This window comes from Phragmites australis, chromosome 22 (genome assembly GCF_958298935.1).
Source record: "Phragmites australis chromosome 22, lpPhrAust1.1, whole genome shotgun sequence".
NCBI classification, from domain to species: Eukaryota; Viridiplantae; Streptophyta; class Magnoliopsida; order Poales; family Poaceae; genus Phragmites; species Phragmites australis.
In genome coordinates, this window is record NC_084942.1 from 20,402,410 (window position 1) to 20,420,988 (window position 18,579).

Below are 18,579 nucleotides of genomic sequence, written 5' to 3' on the forward strand. Positions count from 1 at the left end.
GCCTCAGGTGAGGGACGAAGATAGCACCTCATCAGGGACGCGCATCTCTAACATTGCTTCAAAGGCACCGAAATGCACAGTAAATGAGTCTGAGTAAACAGTATCCTAATATTATTCTACTGTAGCAATTTACTGTAGCTAAATACGGTAGCAACTCTGCTGTTCAGGGTTACTTACCTCCATTCCAGATCTAACAGTTAAAAAAACCAATGTCACGGTACTGTTCATTCTCTGACTTTGCAGAAACAAAATCAGAGGATACGATTCCCCTCATCAGATCGGGAGTGCGATGGAGAAGATGACCAAAATACCCCGGATCATATAGTTGTGCATTATGGATAATGTAATTCTCTCTTTGTTAAATAGAATTTCATAAATTATTTTTTCCAAAAGGCAATGCAGAACCACAAAATAAAAGAGTAGTTTATAAAATTTGAACAACACATAAAAGAGCAGTAATGTGTCTGCACAGGGAAAATTGCAATGATTGAGTAGAAATTTGACAATGCATAGAAAAACCTTGTGCTATTTTTGTTAATTTTGACATTTTACTAGCTATAGTAATTGACCGGCTGGTATTGATCGTGTGGCCCGAGCATGCTCGTAGTCACATGTTCATAAGAAGCTTTTCGTCGAGAATAGGAATAGCTTAGATAGTTAGTGGAGATGGTTATAGTTTCTATTCATTAATGCTCAAATGTTAGATTTCCTCTTATGTGTTTTATTAAGGTAAAAAAAAATTAATGATAAATGATGTATTTTTCAAGTTCTATATCTCTAAGTCTTCGTGTGAGTATATTTGTATGGTGATACGAGTGTGTGCGCGCGTGTTTACTTGTTGTAATTGTGTTGTGATGATCAATGAATGAACCACATTCCGGTTCCAAATGGAATTCATTTTAGTTTTTTCAGATTTTTCTTAAGATATACTATTGTTCTACACATTAACAAACTTTTTCCTTTTCTTTCTTCATGTTATATGATTGCTTAATGAATTCACATATTAATTTTATTAGGTGGGGAGTTGAGAAGTAAGTAACATGTAAGGACGAAGCTCAAGCTGAAATGATACCGATGCTACTTCATTACACATCTAATAGAGGAGCAATATGCAAGGGCGAAGCTCAAGCCGAAATGCCCTTGATGCTACTTTACTATACATCTAACAACAACACAAATTCATATGATCATATGATCAGAATATTAGTAAAGTTTTTCTTCATCCTAATGCCAATGCACCACCCTATAATCCTATATCAACATAGCTTCACCCATGGCAATATGGTCCCTTGGTCTATTACGATAAATCATGAGTGCTCGTCTGGAACAACTTATATTCGGAATAGATATACCCTAGTACATTCTCGTGATACCATATATTTATTGAATATCACTCAAGTTTGTTAGCATCTGAGCCCCCAAAAAATTGGTGACCAAGGCAAGATTTGCCGTAAGAATCGTCACTAACCAAACAGTCCCCCCATGCTTTGGACCAAGGTAAGGTTCTTCGAAGATAAGAATCATCGCTGCTTGCATGTGCCGACTTCCTATTTACGTAATCCAAATAAAACAAATATATTAGAAATCAGTATTGACAAAATGGGGTAGAACGCATCTTTCTAAGAAAGAAATCAACAACGAGCAACAACCGAGTAGCAGCACACGTGCTGTTTTAATCAGAAATAATCAAAGATGACGAGCGAGATAGACAATCAGCGGCGAGCGGACGTCACATGTGTAGTTGCAGTAAAAAACAATGAAAGAAAACGAGGCGAGACAGATGAGAAAAATGCGCAAAGAGCCACCACTCCCTCATGTTAGCATAGCAATTTACACTAAATTTTAGCTCAGTTTTGACGTGAATGTCTCCAAACTAAATGATTGTCACGGTCCGACGGCCGGAGAGAACCCGGAGGTGATCGGAATCGGAGAAGAAATACAGAGCAGAGGAGCAACGGCTAATTGCTGTGAGGAGGAAGAAAAATCTACAGGTCATAACAGCCTGTTCAAACCAAGATGTTGGGATGATCTCTGCCCCCCTCGGAGGATAGCTCGAAGTTTGCTAGAGGCTTCGTACTCTTGTCACTGTATGTTTGTTTCAAGGACTGTAGGTGAATATAGCGAAGATCGTGAAGTACTCTCGGTCGAAGATTGTAGCCGTGCCCGTAGTCCCGGCTTCCCGCGTCGGCGAAGGCGGTGGCTACATCAACGGTTTTGTTGACTGGAGTGGGCGAAGATAGCAGTGTGCCTTCGACCTGAAGCCGAAGACCAGCTCGTGGCGCCGGAGTGGAGAACCCTTCGGCGGATTTCGGGGGACCGAAGACCATGACTGGATAGCGGGGCCTGCTTTAACTGCCCGGGGCAGAGTTGTGATTATGTAAATATGCTTGATTGTACCATAATGCTCTCGAATATTCCAAAAATGTAATAGGTAAGGGGATAGAAACTGTCAACCACGCGTTGAAAGGTTAAGTACGGACTATAAATAGGGTCATATTGTATCCAAACGAGGGATCGAAGAATAGTTTTACCTCAAGTACATGTCACCCCAAGAACCCTTTGACATTCTTCATAAGCGAAGGTCCACCTTGTCTGGAACTTCGGTCCTAACAGTTGGCGCCGTCCGGGGGATCGAACCCATCGAAGCCATGCCACCTAAGAAGAAGACGAAGCCAACTGGTGCAGTAGAGGCGTTACCGGAACCTTCGGCTGCGGTCGGGGCTTCGGTCGAAAGACCCCCTTCGGTGCTGCCAGGGTCGAGCAATGCTTCGGCCGAAGGAGCTTCGGGCGGGCGCGAGCAATGCTACGGCGTTGAAGTAGCACCACTAGGAAGCAATGATGACAGACACAGAGAGGTCGTCTAGATAAATGTGGCACTGGTGCGGGTCACAGAAACAAGCGATCGCGCACGCTTCGAGCCTTCGGCACAAGAAGGATGGAAGGTGCGAGACGAAGAGTGGGAAGATCTGGATGACTTTGCAGAATATGAAAACGAAGATGAAACACAGGAGGAAAGGACAGCCAGGCTAGAGGCCGAAGAGCTGGAAAGGCAGATTGCGCAGAAGAAGCGCACGTTAGATAGCCTGGCAGCGAGCCGAAAAGCTGCAGAATATCGCAGACGAGTAGAGGAAGCTAGAAAAACATTGGAAAAAAATGCAAGAGGAAATTGATATGCTACATCGTACGGAGGAAACAACTCGCCAAGTGATGTCATCCGAAGACACGACACGACCTTCGCAGGACCTTCGGCGGCGATCATTCGCGGGAGACCCAGAATCTCCTCTATCCATGGGTCTGCAGAACCAACCATGGCCAGCGGGCTTCAAGATGCCCAGAGTAGTAATGTTTGACGGAGAGTCAGACCCAAGGAAATTCGTAATGAGCTTCGAAGCGGCAGTCGAGTCTGTGGGAGGAGACGGTGTAACACTGGCGAAGGCCTTCGTTTAGCTGTAAAAGGGATAGCAAGATCTTGGTACTCTGTGTTACCCCTGGGATCCATATACTCATGGGAGCAATTGCGTAATGCCCTATACAGCAACTTTCAGGGAAATCGGGCAGACAAGATCACCACGAGTGACCTCTTCGCACTGAAGTAACAGCCAACAGAAACATTGCAGAGCTATATGCGCCGCTTCGTGCACATACGTTGCCAAGCGAAGGGGCTGAACGAAGACACAATCATTGATGCGGCAATACAAGGCATCAGAGGGGGACTCTTAGCAGGAAAGCTTACAAGAAAAAGACCCGGGAGTGTACAAGAGCTGCTCAATAAGATGGAAGAATATACGAGATCTGAGCTTGATCATCTTCGAAGGAAAAATGAAATGATAGCATCAAAAATAGTAAAAATAAATACACTAGCTAGGGAGGCAGGCGCTGGCCACCCAAGAGATAGATTGCGGCACGCGAGGAAAGCTGTAGCATCCGACTATACAACAAGGCAAAAAGAGGTCAATCAGATAAACTCTGGCCCATTTGAAGTTGCTCAAGTGGCAGGCGAAGCTCAGAGTGCGGCTACTCGAGGAGGCCAAACCAGTAGAGGAGGGGTCGTGGGGGCGAGGTGGACGAGTCTCGCAGGACCCGGCCACGTTTTACTGTGAGCTACATGGCGAAGGAGCTGGCCATAGGACCAAGCAGTGTCCGCAGGTCATGACCATGAAAGAGAGCTTGGCAAAGCAATCCTTCGATCAAGCAAGAACCATACACCACGTAGCAAATTTCAGGAGAAGCGAAGCGTAGGAAAACCCCAACCCGGGCACGACGTTTGCCAACCAGTGGCTTACTCTATGGATAAATGGCATGGTAGCCTATGTGACACTAGGTAGTTTATGAGAGGTTGGTATAGGCAGAGGATCGGTTAATGGAGCAAACACAAGCATGACTTGTTGGCTCAGCTGGCTACCATCGATGACAAGCAGAATCAGAAGGGTTATCTATGGTGGATTGGAAGAATAGATGCAAGCTTGAAGAAAGTTTTGAGAAAATTATCTCCATGGAGGAGATCTTCTGAAAACAGAAATGTGGAAAAACTCTAGTGAAGGAGGGTGACAACAGCACTAGATTCTTCCACATGTTGGCCAATGGGAGAACGAGAAAGAACCTCATCCTGTCTATGGAGACTGATCATGGTCAGATCACCTCTCAAGACCAACTTAGGGATCACATATACAACTTCTACAAAAACTTCTTTGGAGCTTACTTAAGAGATGGCTTGATGTTAGCTGTCTTTCTGGGACAACCATAGCAGGTTGCCAGCTAAGGCCATTGACACTCTGATCCAACCCATCTCTGCCCAGTAGATTGAAAATGCCTTCAAGGACATGAAAGAAGACTCTGCTCCTGGGTCCAATGGTTTCGCTGCTACATTCTTTAAAGCTTTCTGGAACTGTGTTAAGGAGGACATCTTTGACATGTTCAATGACCTACATGCTGGGAGGCTAGATCTCAAAAGGCTCAATTATGGGGTAATAACTTAGGTGCCTAAAATTAAAGAGGCCAACACCATTAAGCAGTTCAGACCTATCTACCTCCTCAATGTGGATTTCAAAGTTTTCACCAAGGTTCTTAATAATTGGCTCATCCCAGTAGGCAAGGAGGTTATTAGCCTAAGCCAAACTTCTTTCATCAAGGGCAGAAACATCCTGGAGGGTGTGGTGACTCTCCATGAGGTGATCCATGAGTTAAGAAGAACAATAAAGCAAGGGTTGCTGGTGAAGATAGATTTTGAAAAAGCCTATAATAAGGTAAAATAGAGTTACCTTGAAGAAGTCATGAAAGGGAAAGGGTTCTCCCCATATGGATTGATTGGATTATACAATCTGTCAAGGGAGGCAGAGTCTGCATTAATATTAATGGTCAAAGAGGGCCGTTTTTCAACACCTACCAGGGGTTAAGGTAGGGCGATCCTCTCTCCCCTTTGCTCTTTAACATTGTAGCAGATGTTCTGAATGTTATGATGGATAAAGCTTCCTCCAAGGGTCTGCTTGAAGGAGTGGTTGAACATCTGATCCTAGGAGGGATTACCCATGTCCAATATGTTGATGACACAGTCCTGATGATTGATAGCTCTAACAGTTCCATCCTCAATCTTAAGATCATTTTTTACTGTTTTGAATGTTATCTGGACTCAAGATAAACTTTCGTAAAAGTGATGCCTTTTCCTTTGGAATGGAGCAGGAGGATCAGCAAAAAGTGGCTAATATGCTTAACTGCAAACTGGGGGTGCTTCCTATGAAATATCTGGGTATCCCTGTCTCTGGTCATCACTTAGGTATTGCTGCATCCTCTGAGGTTCTATCAAACATGGTTAAAAGGTTAGACCCATGGAGGGAAAAAAAACCTAACCTATGGGGGCAAGTTGCCCCTGACAAATTCATGTCTAACCAGTCTACCCATGTACACCATAGGGTTTTACCTCCTTCCTAGGAGGGTACACAAGAAAATGGACACTATTAGATCTCAGTTCTTTTGGAGGGAGGCTGAGGATGTGAACAAATATCACTTGGCTAAATGAGAAGCTATTTGTAGGCCTAAAGACTATGGTGATCTTGGTATTCTAAACACAATGGTTATGAATGAATGTATGCTTGTTAAATGGATTGGGAAGATGTCCTCTGGGTGTGAGGAAACCTGGCTCAAACTCCTTAATGCCAAATACATGCCAGATGGAAACTTCTTCACCTTCTGATAAAGAGGCACTTCTCAGTTTTGGTAGGGATTACACAAGGTTAAACACCTTTTCAATGGAGAGCTGTCTATAAAGTAAATAAAGGTAACAAGGTACTCTTCTGAAAAGATGTGTAGTTGGGAGAGACTCCTCTAAAAATCTAATTCCCTGGCCTTTTTGGCTTGTGTTCTAACCCAGATTCACTAGTCTCTAATTGTTGGGATAATAATGAGTGGAGGTTCATTTTAACAGAAGTTTAACAACAAATGATTTGCTCCAATGGGAAGAGCTGATGCACAAACTGCGTAATGTGCACCTATATAACTCAGAAGATGAAGTGGCTTGGGCTCTAAATAAATCAAGGAGATTTATTGCTAAATCCCTATATAGATCCAGCAAGTGGGCTAAGAAAATCTAGTCAACCAAACTACCCCTCATAATCAAGATCTTCTTGTGGCAGCTTCTACATAATAAGCTATCAGTGGCCTCCTCCATTAAGAAGAGGGGTTGTCAAGGGAACATACATTATTTTCTGTGTGGTAAACTTGAGGATGTCAACCATATATTTTTTGGGTGTGTGCTAGCACAGTTTTCATGGGGTGTCATGAGAGATGTCTTTGGCTAGAATGGGTTCCCTACCTCGGTAGCTGAATTATGGGCAAGCTAGCTCCTGAAGGTTTTTAACATCTCTCAAAACCTAGGGCTTTTCCTTTTTGCAGGTATTTCTTGGGCTCTCTGGAGGACAAGGAACACTATGGTGATGGAAAGAAGTTCCCCAAAAGGCTTGCTGAAGTTCTGTCTCTCGCTATATCGTTCGTGTAGAAATGGGACATCCTTCTCCATGATAACGATAAGCTAATGGTGGACAGTGTCTCTTCTCAAGTCCGGGAGTGGCTGCAGGGCTTCAATCCGTATCCCGGCTCAATCACTGATATTTGCGACATTTGATTTGGTGCCTCTTGGCCTCTTATGTAATAGGATAGCATTTTACTGTCTTGTATTTCTTAATATTACTGTATCTAGTGCGCTAGTAACCCTAGTCCTTTTTTGGTTTTGCTCTAGTGTCTGTTCTTTTTTTCCTGGATGATTGAACTCTATTTAATTGGCTTTCAATATAAGCCAAGATAATGTCTGATATTTTTTTTTATGGATATATGAAGCTGCCTATCCAAAGTATCTCCTGGGCGGATTTGCCATCGTAAATCCATTTCAAGTCAAAACATCCAAATGATTTGTATCCATCACATTTCAAGTCAAAACATCCAAATGATTTGTATCCATTCGCCTATCCATCTCATTAAAAGCTCAAATCAGATATACAGTAGGGGTGTGTATCAAGGCAAACCCTTATTGCAAATTTCCAGTGCTAACATAGTGACAATTTCCTGACATTTGAACCCTGGATGAACCACTTTCATCGACGTACATTGTGGGTCATTACTTTTTAGCTGCTCCCTTGTGATTGAAAGGATATATGATTAGAGAACCTAGGCATAAGTTATGCAGAACTTATGTAAAACTCTGTCGGTATATATGTGTGTGAGTGAGAGAGAGATAAATATTGATAATAAGTATGCTGAAAGTTGATTTCATAACTTCCACGCTATGAAAAAGTGTGTTTTGCATCAAAAGATGGAAAATCCGCATAGAAACACAGGAAAAGGCGAGGAGCAGCGCCACGGCCCAGGCCCGTCTATGCTCTGCTTCTGCGGGTTGGGCTGGGTCGGCTCCAGTGTGTTGCTAATTTGGTCGCAAGACGCCGCATCGCTTGCCTTACGTCTAACAAACTAAGTACTACTTCACAAACGAGCTTTTAGTTTGGTGGTTCGCTCGCTAGTTGCGAGCGGCTGGGTCAGACGTTCAACGTCGGACTCTTGCATGCCTCTATACAGGATAGGAATTTATTTTCAGATGGATTTCTTTCAGAGAGCTTCAAGCGCATGTGGATTATAATGGGAACGTGATGTACTCGTTGCTTGTGTAGCTTAAGGCTTTGTGAATTTCTTCACTAAACATATATATAGGTTGTAGGTCTTGAATCTCTTCACTAAGGCATATATATATATATATGGGTTAAAAATGATGTGAGTTCGATACTATAACTTATTCTCAGGCTGTAAAAAAACTAGTACTGCTCCACTAGTTTCACTGGGACTGGGAGCGACTGATTTGAGTCCCGAAACCCCAATACGGCACGGCAAATCATCATCTCGACCAGGACGAGGACCAGTCACGAGCCAGGTGAGGAAACCGTGGGCGGATCTAGGCAGCGTGTGGACTCTTCCCAGCCGGCCTGATCCTATCGTCTTGCCCGGCTCCACCGGTGAAGGCTTTACTTCACCTGTCCATCGTGCTCCGACTGTCTGAATCTGACAGGTGGCCCCACCAGTCAGAGGACAAGGCGACAGTTTCCTACTAATAATCAGCGCGCGTCGAGTGTCAGCCAGGTGCAGTGTTTCGTGCTAGCTTCCTCTCCTCTGGGTGGGATCCAGCAGGAGGCATGGCGGAGGAAGCGTCTGCGCCCGCAGCGGCGGCGGGGGAGGGGAAGATGACCATGGTGGTGGGGGTCGACGAGAGCGACCACAGCTACTACGCGCTGCAGTGGGCGCTCCAGCACTTCTTCCCGCCGGCCCCGCCGCAGCGGTACCGCCTCGTCGTCGTCGCCGCCAAGCCCAGCGCCGCGTCCGCCGTCGGCTTCGCCGGGCCAGGTACCCACCCCACCCGTCTTCTTCGCTCCGTGCCTCTCCATCTCGACGAGGTGGGGATCTGTGTTGGTTGAATCGGAATACGGAATCAAATGGTCCGCTCGATTAATCCATGCTAATTAGGTGCGGCGAATGTGCTGCCGTTCGTGGAGGCGGACCTGAAGCGCAGCTCCCTCCGCGTCATCGACAAGGCCAAGGAGCTCTGCGCACAGGTAAAAGTAAAACCAACCAAATTTACAGCAACCACTCTCCTACAATCTGTATGTTCTTACTGCTTTAGGCTTCCAACCAGCTATCCCACAAATCGAAACCAAATTCCTATCAGGCTAGCTATCAGCTACAGTCAGGGGCTCAGGGCTTATCCCTGGCTGGACCAATTCCAAAACGCATGATCTTGACTCTAATCAATGTATGTGCTCATCAAATTCTTACGACGAATCGAAGTGAAAAAAAAGAATGTTTTCTTTCCTTTGCTGATTCCACCTGGTTGTGTATCCTTTCTAACTTCCTAATTGCGTGTTCCATGGCTGATGAACTCAGCCGTCAGCGTCTGGCGTTTGTATGCTAATTGGGATCGTGATGGGTGATAAGTCTGCTGCAGGTGAGCGACGCCGTGTTTGAGGTGGTCGAAGGTGACGCGAGGAACGTGCTCTGCGAGGCGGTGGAGAGGCACCACGCCGAGATGCTGGTCGTCGGCAGCCATGGCTACGGAGCAATTAAAAGGTCTGTGCCATCTATTTCCTCTATTCTCTCAACTCCTGTTTTCTATCTATCGAGACAACTGGTAACTTCACGTTGTGATGGATAAGGAGCACACGCACATAAACACTTTCATGCCTCCACTTTGTGAGAAACAAACCCATGAATTCGTATCTTCCTCTCCCTGAATTTACTTTGATCGTCTAACATTTGCTAATGTGGTACGTGCCATGCCCAACAAAAAATAGGCATATGTATACATGTAGCAAAGGGATCTTAAGCCATAGATCCCGAGGTTCAGATTCTCAATTAACGTATTTTCCTTAGACAATGTGATGCTCGCAAGGTCATTTGGAGTAGCTTCATTGTCGACTCCGACAGTGTTCCGGTAGTTCTCTTCGGGAACTCATGCCTCTTGGTTTACGGTTATCTACCGCGATGAAGTTCCGATTCTCTTTGCCTTTCATGATTTGCAGCTTTGCACCTATTTGGCAAAATAGAACACTAAAAGTAGCACCAACATTGACAAAACACCAAAATTTCAGATTAACAAAACTTTTTAAGGGTGATGATCAATGAACTAGGCTAGACTAGAATTAATTGGTGTGTATCATTGTATAACCATACAATCGCCAAACCTGCTGCTTGGAATGTAATTCAATCTAAAAACTTGGTGGTTGACAAAGTCATGCTTCTAGAATTGAGAAAAATATGTAGCTATTTTGAAGGATTTATAAACTTGATTGAACCTATCTTCTACGGATTTTTTTTTTCACTCTCTATCTGTATACAGGGAAACAAGTTACTGTAATGGCCATTACTTTACACTTCAACACTACATTTTTTTCATCTCTAGCTCATGCTTCTTCTTGTTCTCACTTCATTTCTGTATTATTGACTTGTCTGAGCCTTCCCTCAGGGCTGTTCTCGGAAGCGTGAGTGATTATTGTGCCCATCATGCGCACTGCACAGTGATGATAGTAAAGAAGCCAAAGAACAAGCATTGAGACATGCTACAGACTGACGAGTATTCTTGTATATGTATTGCCAAATTGTGTATGTGTATGTTTGTGAATAAATGGATCATCGACATCACATCTCCGGTAACTTGTTCAGGTACCAGGCCCGACGTGGTCCTTCCACATCTGGATTGAGAAGTACAAATAATTGTTGTCTAGAACTTCAAAACAACGTGTTTATGATTCATGCAATTCAATATTTTTATGTATATGTGATTGCAAATTCTTTGCAGTGAGCGTGCGTGTACTTCTTTTATAATTATGCTATTGTACCTTTTATGTTAAGAAAACAGTGTATCTACCATCAGCAGATAGGGTGATGTGATGAAGAATTCATGGTCGATATCTTATCACTCTAGCGTTATATCTAAAAACACAAGAAATGTGCGGCCCACTGGAAGCAAAGTTACATAACTGTGTTGTAGTAATTTTTTTGTTGCGACTTCTGACTTTCAAACACGAAAGGCTCGAACTATATGAGAAATATTTGATATATAAAAGGACTTTTGTTCTTCTAATCTTCCCTATTACTTTCCATATATTAATGGTTTAATTAACTCAAATTTGAACCGCCCAAGTGATTCTCCTCGTACCCCTTCAATTACCCTTACTAAGGGGTAAACCTCCCCGCTACCCATGCCCTATCCCTCACATGTCAGTTAATTGACGAAGATGAAATCCACGACACCATCTTCTCCATACACTCAGAGAAGGCATCAGAGCATAATGGCTATATAGGGCTCTTTTACAAGCACTGCTGACACATGATCAAGACTGATTTAGCAAGTGCCATTAACAAGCTCTCGCGCCTAGGGTCAAACAAGCTACACTTGATTAATGATGAACACATCATGCTTCTGCCGAAGAAAGAAGACACTTGCACTATATCGGATTTTAGACACATTAGCTTAATAAGTAGCTTAATCAAGATCATCACCAGGCTACTTGCCAACCGGCTAGCCCCACGCCTCAATGACCTAGTTCCAAAGAGCCAAAGTGCCTTCATTACAAAATGGTGCATCCATGATAATTTCTTATACGTCCAAAATGTAGTAGAGGCGCTGCATAGATCAAAGCAGCCATCACTCTTCATCAAACTTGACATATCAAAAGCTTTTGACTGTGTAAATTGGTCGTACCTTCTAGAGGTCTTGCAAATCTTGGGATTTGGCCATAAATGGCATGATTGGATCGTTGCACTGCTCACCACATCGTCGTCACGAGTGATCCTTAATGGTAACCCCGGTCCAGCTTTTCGCCATGCCAGAGGCCTGAGACATATCTCTGATGTTGTTTATCCTAGCAATTGATCCATTGCAAAGACGGATCTCGTTGATTGCAAGCCAGAACATACTTAAGCCTGATGTTGTTTCTCCTAGCAATTGATCCATTGCAAAGACGGATCTCGTTGATTGCAAGCCAGAACATACTTAAGCCGACTCTTCCTAGGGCTGCTAACCTACGATGCTCGTTGTACGCTGATGATGTGGCCATATTTGCAAGCTCAGACAGAGATGAACTATATGCGCTATACTGGATACTCGATGCATTCGGACAATGTTTCGGCTTGGAGACTAACCTAGCGAAGACAGAAATTTATCTGATATATTGCTAGGAACTCAACATATACAACATCCTATCGGACTTCCCAAGAAAGATTGGACACTTCCTCTGTAAGTATCTAAGCCTTCCGCTGCATACTAGAAAGCTGCGCAGAGTTGATTACCAACCATTGATTGTTAAAATTGGTGCAAAATTGCCTGGTTGGTAAGGCAGGCAGTTCTCTTTAGCGGGAAGAAACACAATGGTCAAGTCAATACTCTCATCATAACCGATCTATCACCTCACGGTCTTCCTGTTGCAAAAATGGCTGAGGAGGAAAATCGATCGCATTCTCTGTAGTTTTCTATGGAGAGGTGATGAGCTGGACAAAGTTTGTGGAGGACACTGTTTAGTAAACTGGCTAACAGTAAGTAAACCAAAAGAGTTTGGCAGCTTAGGTATTCTGGACTTGGAGAGGTTTGCACGAGCCCAGGCATGTCAACGGGGAAAATTCCCGCGGGGAATGGGTAACCATCCCCATCCCCGTTTGAGGGAAATTTTCCTGTCCCCGTCCCCGTCCCCGCCCGCAGGGGGAAAAATTGTCCCATCCCCGCCCCCGCGCGGGGAATGGGTACCTGACGGGGTCCCCGTCCCCGCTACCCAGAAATAAATATCATCAATTGATCTTGCAAGTAGGTGATCAAAACAAGACCTCAACATCCAAAATTCACACAAGAAAAAAAAACAAGATAACAATTAACAAGAGCATCAGTTCATCATAAGTTCATAACATCATAATAACATCACAATTCACACATATAGTTCTAGAGAGATTGAGAGAGCTACACCAACAAAGCAACAAGGCAATTGTTCAGGTAGGAAGCAACAAGGCAACAAAAGCACATGCATTCTTGAGTCATGACTTCTTGTCCTCAGAACAGCTAGGAAGCAACAAGGCAACAAAAGCACAAAATCACATGCATTCTTGAGTCTTGACTTCTTGTCCTCAGAACAGCTAGGAAGCAACAAGGCAACAAAAGCACAAAAGCACGTGCATTCTTGACTTCTTATCCTCCTGAGGCTCTCAACAAAGTGCAAGTCCATGCATGCAACAGAGTAGTTAAATATATAACAAGAAAATGAGTAAACATACATTTTGCTACTATAACAAAACATGAACATCACCTCCATCTTTTCTGGGATCTCTTGAAGGCAACTCCAAAAGGTTTCAGGCTTATCATTATTATCATCATCTACAAAACACAATCACAAGATGACAATAATTACATTGCAACCATGACATTGAAAATTGAATGAATATGAATTGTACAACATATATACCTCTGTACTTGTTGCGTATCCAATCTTGTGAACACATTAGCGCCTCCAAGATCTCTGGCGTGAGGCGGCTACGGTGCTCACTAAGAACCCTCCCACTAGTGCTAAATGCAGATTTGGATGCAACAGTGCTGACTGGAATAGCAAATATGTCACGTGCTATCTTCCTTAATGTAGGATAACGTGTCCCAGCCACCTTCCACCAATCTAGAATCTGAAAGTTCTCTGTTGCAATTGGAACCAACTCATCCTCCAAGTACCTATCTAGTTCAGATTTGACTCTTGTGATTGTTGGTCTTCTACTTGCAACACGTGCACTGATTGTAGATAATAAACTCGAATTGTCAAGTGGAGGAGCTGATGATTCTGTGTTATCCTCATCCTCTTCTACTTGGTACTCCTTCATCAAATTACATAGAGAGTCTCTAACTTCATTAACTTTCTCAATACACACTTCATTGGTCTGAACTAATAGGGTCTCAAAAAACCCAAGGAGATAGTCAGTCTTAAATCGAGGATCAAGAATAGTGGCTATTCCCCTTGGTCCTTTAATGTCCTTCCAATATTTATCAAATTTATCAATCATCTTACTTGACATTTTTTCTATAATAGGATTTGCACAAGCAGCCCATTGCCTAATTTGCATTTTGGCCTCACAAATTTTAAGGAGCTGATTATTGGCAGTGACATAATTAGTTCCAAAAAACACAGCAGTTATGTCATTGAACATCTTGAGCCTCTCAACCACCTCTCTAGCAAAAGTCCATTCTTCCTTACTTGGAGCACAATCATATAGTTTCTCAACACGTGTTACATGGTTAAAAACCACCACATAAGGTAAAGCAATACTAAGCATCTTGTATGTAGAATTCCACCGAGTTTTGCAATCAAGACCTAACTTGTGTTCAATTGGGACTTTGACATACTTAGCAATTTCTTCAAATTTTTCTACTCTTTTAGGTGTGGCTGTCCAAAAGGCTACACTTTCATGAACTTTTGCAATTGCAGGTTGTATCACCTCTAAACCATCCTTCACAATCAAGTTAAGAATGTGGGCCGCACAACGCATATGTAATAGTTTCCCCTCCAACATGAGTTTTGTTTTACCAATCTTCTTGACAAGTTCAGGAATTACCGCATCATTTGTGGTGCAATTATCAAGAGTCACCGTCGAGATCTTCTCATCAATATTCCATTCAACCAAAGCTTCATACAACTCCTCACAAATAACTTCAGTTGTATGTGGAGCAGGAACATATATGAACCTACATGATGATAGCAAGAAATGCAATCAAATTTATGAATTAAAGTTGATAGTAGCAAAGAATTCAATCAAGAATCTAAATTACAATTCAATGAAGGTAATGGCAATAAGAAATTACCTCATGATAATGTTTCTAAGCATCCAAGAGTCATCAATAAAATGAGCTGTAATAGCCATGTACCCTCTTCTTTGGTTTTCAGAGGTCCACATGTCTGTAGTAATAGACGCTCTTGACTTAGCTCCTGCCATGTACTATAGGGCCTTTTTCTTTTCTTCGTTATATGCATCGATAATGTCCTTCCTAAAATTATATCATAGAAACTTAGACAATATCCTTATATATTGTCATAGATACATAAAAGTACTACTCTTACCTAATAGTGTTCCTAGTCACCATCTTGAATAATGGCTGAAGTGCACTCACAAACCTCCAAAAGCCGGTATGGTCAACAATACATAAAGGATACTCATGTAGTATAATCATGGCAGCAAGCTCTTTTCTAGCTAGTTCTGGATTAAATGTGTAATTTTCCACAGATATTTTCCCTCCCTCTTGAGAATTAAACCGCAAAGCTGACTGTGCTAGTGTCTTGTTCTCTCCCTTCAGTTTGATTCTTCTCAATGTACATATCTTCAAATGATCATGAAGATGCTTCGTTCCATTCCTGCTTTTTCCTCCAAGCTGCTTGTGGCAATGAAGGCATTGAGCTTTAATTTCACCCAAGACTTTCACCTTCTTGAACTCCTTCCAAACAACAGAAGTAAGCTTTCTCTTTGTGCCAAAGTTCACATCTTCAGCCACATTCTCATTATCATCATCATCAATTTGTATTGGCTCTGAGTCATTAACAGAATGTGATTCTTGTTGGCTGCTACTCTCAGTACATGGACTTGACATGGTGAATCTGACAAATAAAAGAAATAAGCATCAGGAATCAAATTGCAATACAGATCGACATAGCATCCATTCAGATTGACCATACAACAATACAGAAATAAGCTACAAGATTAACAATAGCATCCATACAGATTAACCATACATACATATTGCAATACAGAAATAAGCTACAAAACATCAATACAAATTGCAATACAGATCGACCATAGAATCCAAGAATCAATAACAACCATATGCTAATTTGTTACTGAAAAGAGGGTTAGCGAGCTTCGAAATCGAACCCCATGGATTTCAACAAATGCACGTCGGAGGAGGTAGCTTCTGGGGAACTTGGGGCTCCTGCAATCGCAAGGCGGCTTTTCTTCCTCACGATGGCACCTTTCCCAGCCGGATTTCGAAGCACCTTGCGCATGATGACAGGTGCAGGTGCAGCACCTTGCGCATCGAGGGGTACAACAGCGGTCGCCTCGTCGAGTGTTGTGTCGGTTGGAGCAGGTGGTGGCAGGTCCTTGCTAGCGTTCCTTCGCGTGGACCGCCCGACGTTGGTTAGTTACACAACAGCGCAGCGACACGACTCGAACTCGAATACAAAGGTAGGAGGAGGACTGGGAAGGGGAGCTCGCTTCTCACCTTGCGTCGTCGCCGTCGGAGCTCAACGGCGAGGAGGGCGAAGCCATGACGGAGTCGATCTGCTCCATCTGCAGCGGAACAGGTCGGACGGCGGCCAGGTGTGCCTCGATCTGCTTGGTGTCGTGCGTGTGCCGTGCGGGAGCTTGACGGCGGGATGGGTCGGACGACGGCCAGCTATGCCTCGATCTGCTTGCTGCCGTGCGCGAGCTTGACGGCGGGATGGCTAGCAGCGAGCGCGACGCTGGCCGGCTGGGGCCGTGGGGCGCAGGCCGTGCGTGGCATGCCGCTGCCAGCTGGGGCGTAGCCGCGCCAGGCCGGGGCGCTGGGCGCTGCCTCCGCGGTCCGCGCTGGTGCCGCTCAGCCGCTGCGCTGCCTGCTGGAGTGCTGGGGGCCTGGGGCAGTGGGGCGCTCGGGGCTCGGGCCGTCGGCCGCAAGCGTGCCGCTATGCGGCTGGGGGCTAGCGGCGGCTGGCGGCTGGGAGTGGGTGAGAGGATAAGGATTGACCGATTGAGTGAGGAGAGAACTGCAGTGTCTCATGTCTGCTGTCTGGTGAGCACTGAGCCGTGAGCCCGTGAGCGCTGAGCGGCGTGGCGTGAGGCCGTGAGCCGGTGCCCGGACAGCCCGGTCAGTGGCCAGAAGCCGGAAGCCCAGAGGCTTGGTCCGTCGCGGTGGCTTAAACGTGCGGCCAGCGGCCCAAGTGGCGACTGGAGTGGGTCGGTTGACAGGAGTGGAGGATCAATATTCAGTAGGCCTAAAGATCAGCTACAGCTCAGATTAGGATTATATAAGCCCAGATAAATACGGGGGCCCGCGGGGAAATGGGGACGGGGGCTGGGTAACCATCCCCGCCCCGCCATACCCGACAGGGGTGATTTTTTCCCCGTTACACTCCCCGTGGGGAAAAAAAATGCTCCCATCCACGTCCCCTAATAGGGGAATTCCCCGTCGGGGAACGGCGATCGGGGCCCCATTGACATCCTTACTCGAGCCATGCGGTTACAATGGCTATGGTTCCAATGGCAAGATCAATACCGGCCATGGAAAGGATTACTTTTGTCGTGTGACCAAACGGACAATGACATCTTCAACGTATCCACAATCATCAACATAGGCAACGATGAGAAAGCATCCTTCTAGCATTCTAGATGGGTGAACAAAAGAGCATCGAAAAACATCGCCCCACTCATATTTCACAAATCCACTCGCAAGAATTTCCTAGTGAAGCAAGGGCTCCTAGAGCACCAATGGTTTTCATATGTTGGACACCTAGAGTCGGAGTTAGAACTGCAACAAGTAACTAATTTGTGGGAAGTGCTAGAAAATCTATCTATTGACTCGAATAGGGAAGACATGATCACCTGGCGTTGGACATCGAATGGGCAGTACACGACAAAGAGCGCTTATAAAATTCAGTTGTTGGATCAACAAAACATTTTAACATGGCCAGAATTTGGAAAGCTAAGGCTAAACCGAAGTGCAAGGGGTGCTTATGCAAGGCAAAATTCTAACTGCGGATAACCTCGTCAAAAGGGGCCGGTCCCAAGACACAACTTGCTGCCTATGTCAACATGACGATGAAACATCTACACATCTGTGCAAAGATTGAGTGTTCTCACATGAAGTGTGGATGATCCTATCATAGTGGCTCCAATTACAAGACCTATAGGGCTTTGATCAGTACAGTATGCTAAAGGGATGGTTCAAGGCTATAGCGAGAAGAGTGCATATCCAGCTCCATGCCGACTTCCAAGGCGCAATGCTCTTCTTCTAGTGGAATATTTTGAAGGAACATAACGCCATGACTTTCCAACACGCAAGCCAGAGCACGATGGAGGTGGCTTGTGCGACTAGGGAGCAGATTTATGAACGCCTAGTAGTCCACATGGTAACTTAGAGTGGTATTTTCTCCTGTCTTCTTGACTACTATGCTCCTAGAGTTTCTCTGGTGCCATGTGCGCCTTTTGGCCTTCATAGGCTATGTAACGTAAACGTTTTTGTACCTTACTCTTAACCTATTCTCTAGTCTAATAAAATTGACAGATCTCGTGCCGTCCTCTTCGAAAAAAATTGAGGGCAACAAGTACCAGAATCACTACTTGCGCAAGGTATTTAACATCAACATTGGTAGGGAAGACAGCAGAGGGCCCCCACTGTAGGGCTGCGGCAAGGGACATGACCTCGAGGGTGGCGGCGACCGATGCTGCGATAAGGGATGAGGTGCTAGGGACAAGTCCTTGTGTAGTTTGCACGGCATTGGCCATAGCTTCGAGGATTGCCACACCTTGGTGGTTTTCCAGGAAAGCTAAAATCCCCAAATG

General features: G+C 44.6%; 2 protein-coding genes across 2 annotated transcripts; one reads left to right on the plus strand and one right to left on the minus strand.

Annotated features, from left to right (window-relative positions):
* The first annotated feature begins 8,610 nt into the window (after positions 1-8,610).
* On the plus strand, positions 8,611-10,798 carry LOC133905098 (universal stress protein PHOS34-like). Its single transcript, XM_062346807.1, has 4 exons — positions 8,611-8,874; positions 8,995-9,083; positions 9,473-9,594; positions 10,490-10,798. Exons 1-4 carry the CDS (start codon positions 8,667-8,669, stop codon positions 10,575-10,577), a joined length of 507 nt encoding a protein of 168 aa, XP_062202791.1. The 5' UTR covers positions 8,611-8,666; the 3' UTR covers positions 10,578-10,798.
* A 2,249-nt stretch (positions 10,799-13,047) lies between these two features.
* On the minus strand, positions 13,048-16,329 carry LOC133904590 (zinc finger BED domain-containing protein RICESLEEPER 3-like). Its single transcript, XM_062346071.1, has 6 exons — positions 16,262-16,329; positions 15,913-16,152; positions 15,162-15,638; positions 13,473-14,734; positions 13,285-13,384; positions 13,048-13,072 (listed from the first exon to the last, which is right to left on the minus strand). Exons 1-6 carry the CDS (start codon positions 16,327-16,329, stop codon positions 13,048-13,050), a joined length of 2,172 nt encoding a protein of 723 aa, XP_062202055.1.
* Positions 16,330-18,579: the final 2,250 nt, after the last annotated feature.

Excerpts from the sequence above, each read along its gene's own strand:
- LOC133905098 (XM_062346807.1), top strand. The coding sequence starts at position 8,667 with ATGGCGGAGGAAGCGTCTGCGCCCGCAGCGGCGGCGGGGGAGGGGAAG. Across the intron at positions 9,084-9,472 it reads CCAAGGAGCTCTGCGCACAG|GTGAGCGACGCCGTGTTTGA; the intron begins GTAAAAGTAAAA and ends AGTCTGCTGCAG. Across the intron at positions 9,595-10,489 it reads GGCTACGGAGCAATTAAAAG|GGCTGTTCTCGGAAGCGTGA; the intron begins GTCTGTGCCATC and ends GCCTTCCCTCAG.
- LOC133904590 (XM_062346071.1), bottom strand. The coding sequence starts at position 16,329 with ATGGAGCAGATCGACTCCGTCATGGCTTCGCCCTCCTCGCCGTTGAGC. Across the intron at positions 13,385-13,472 it reads GATACGCAACAAGTACAGAG|ATGATGATAATAATGATAAG; the intron begins GTATATATGTTG and ends TGTGTTTTGTAG. Across the intron at positions 13,073-13,284 it reads TTTTGTTATAGTAGCAAAAT|CTGTTCTGAGGACAAGAAGT; the intron begins GTATGTTTACTC and ends GTTGCTTCCTAG.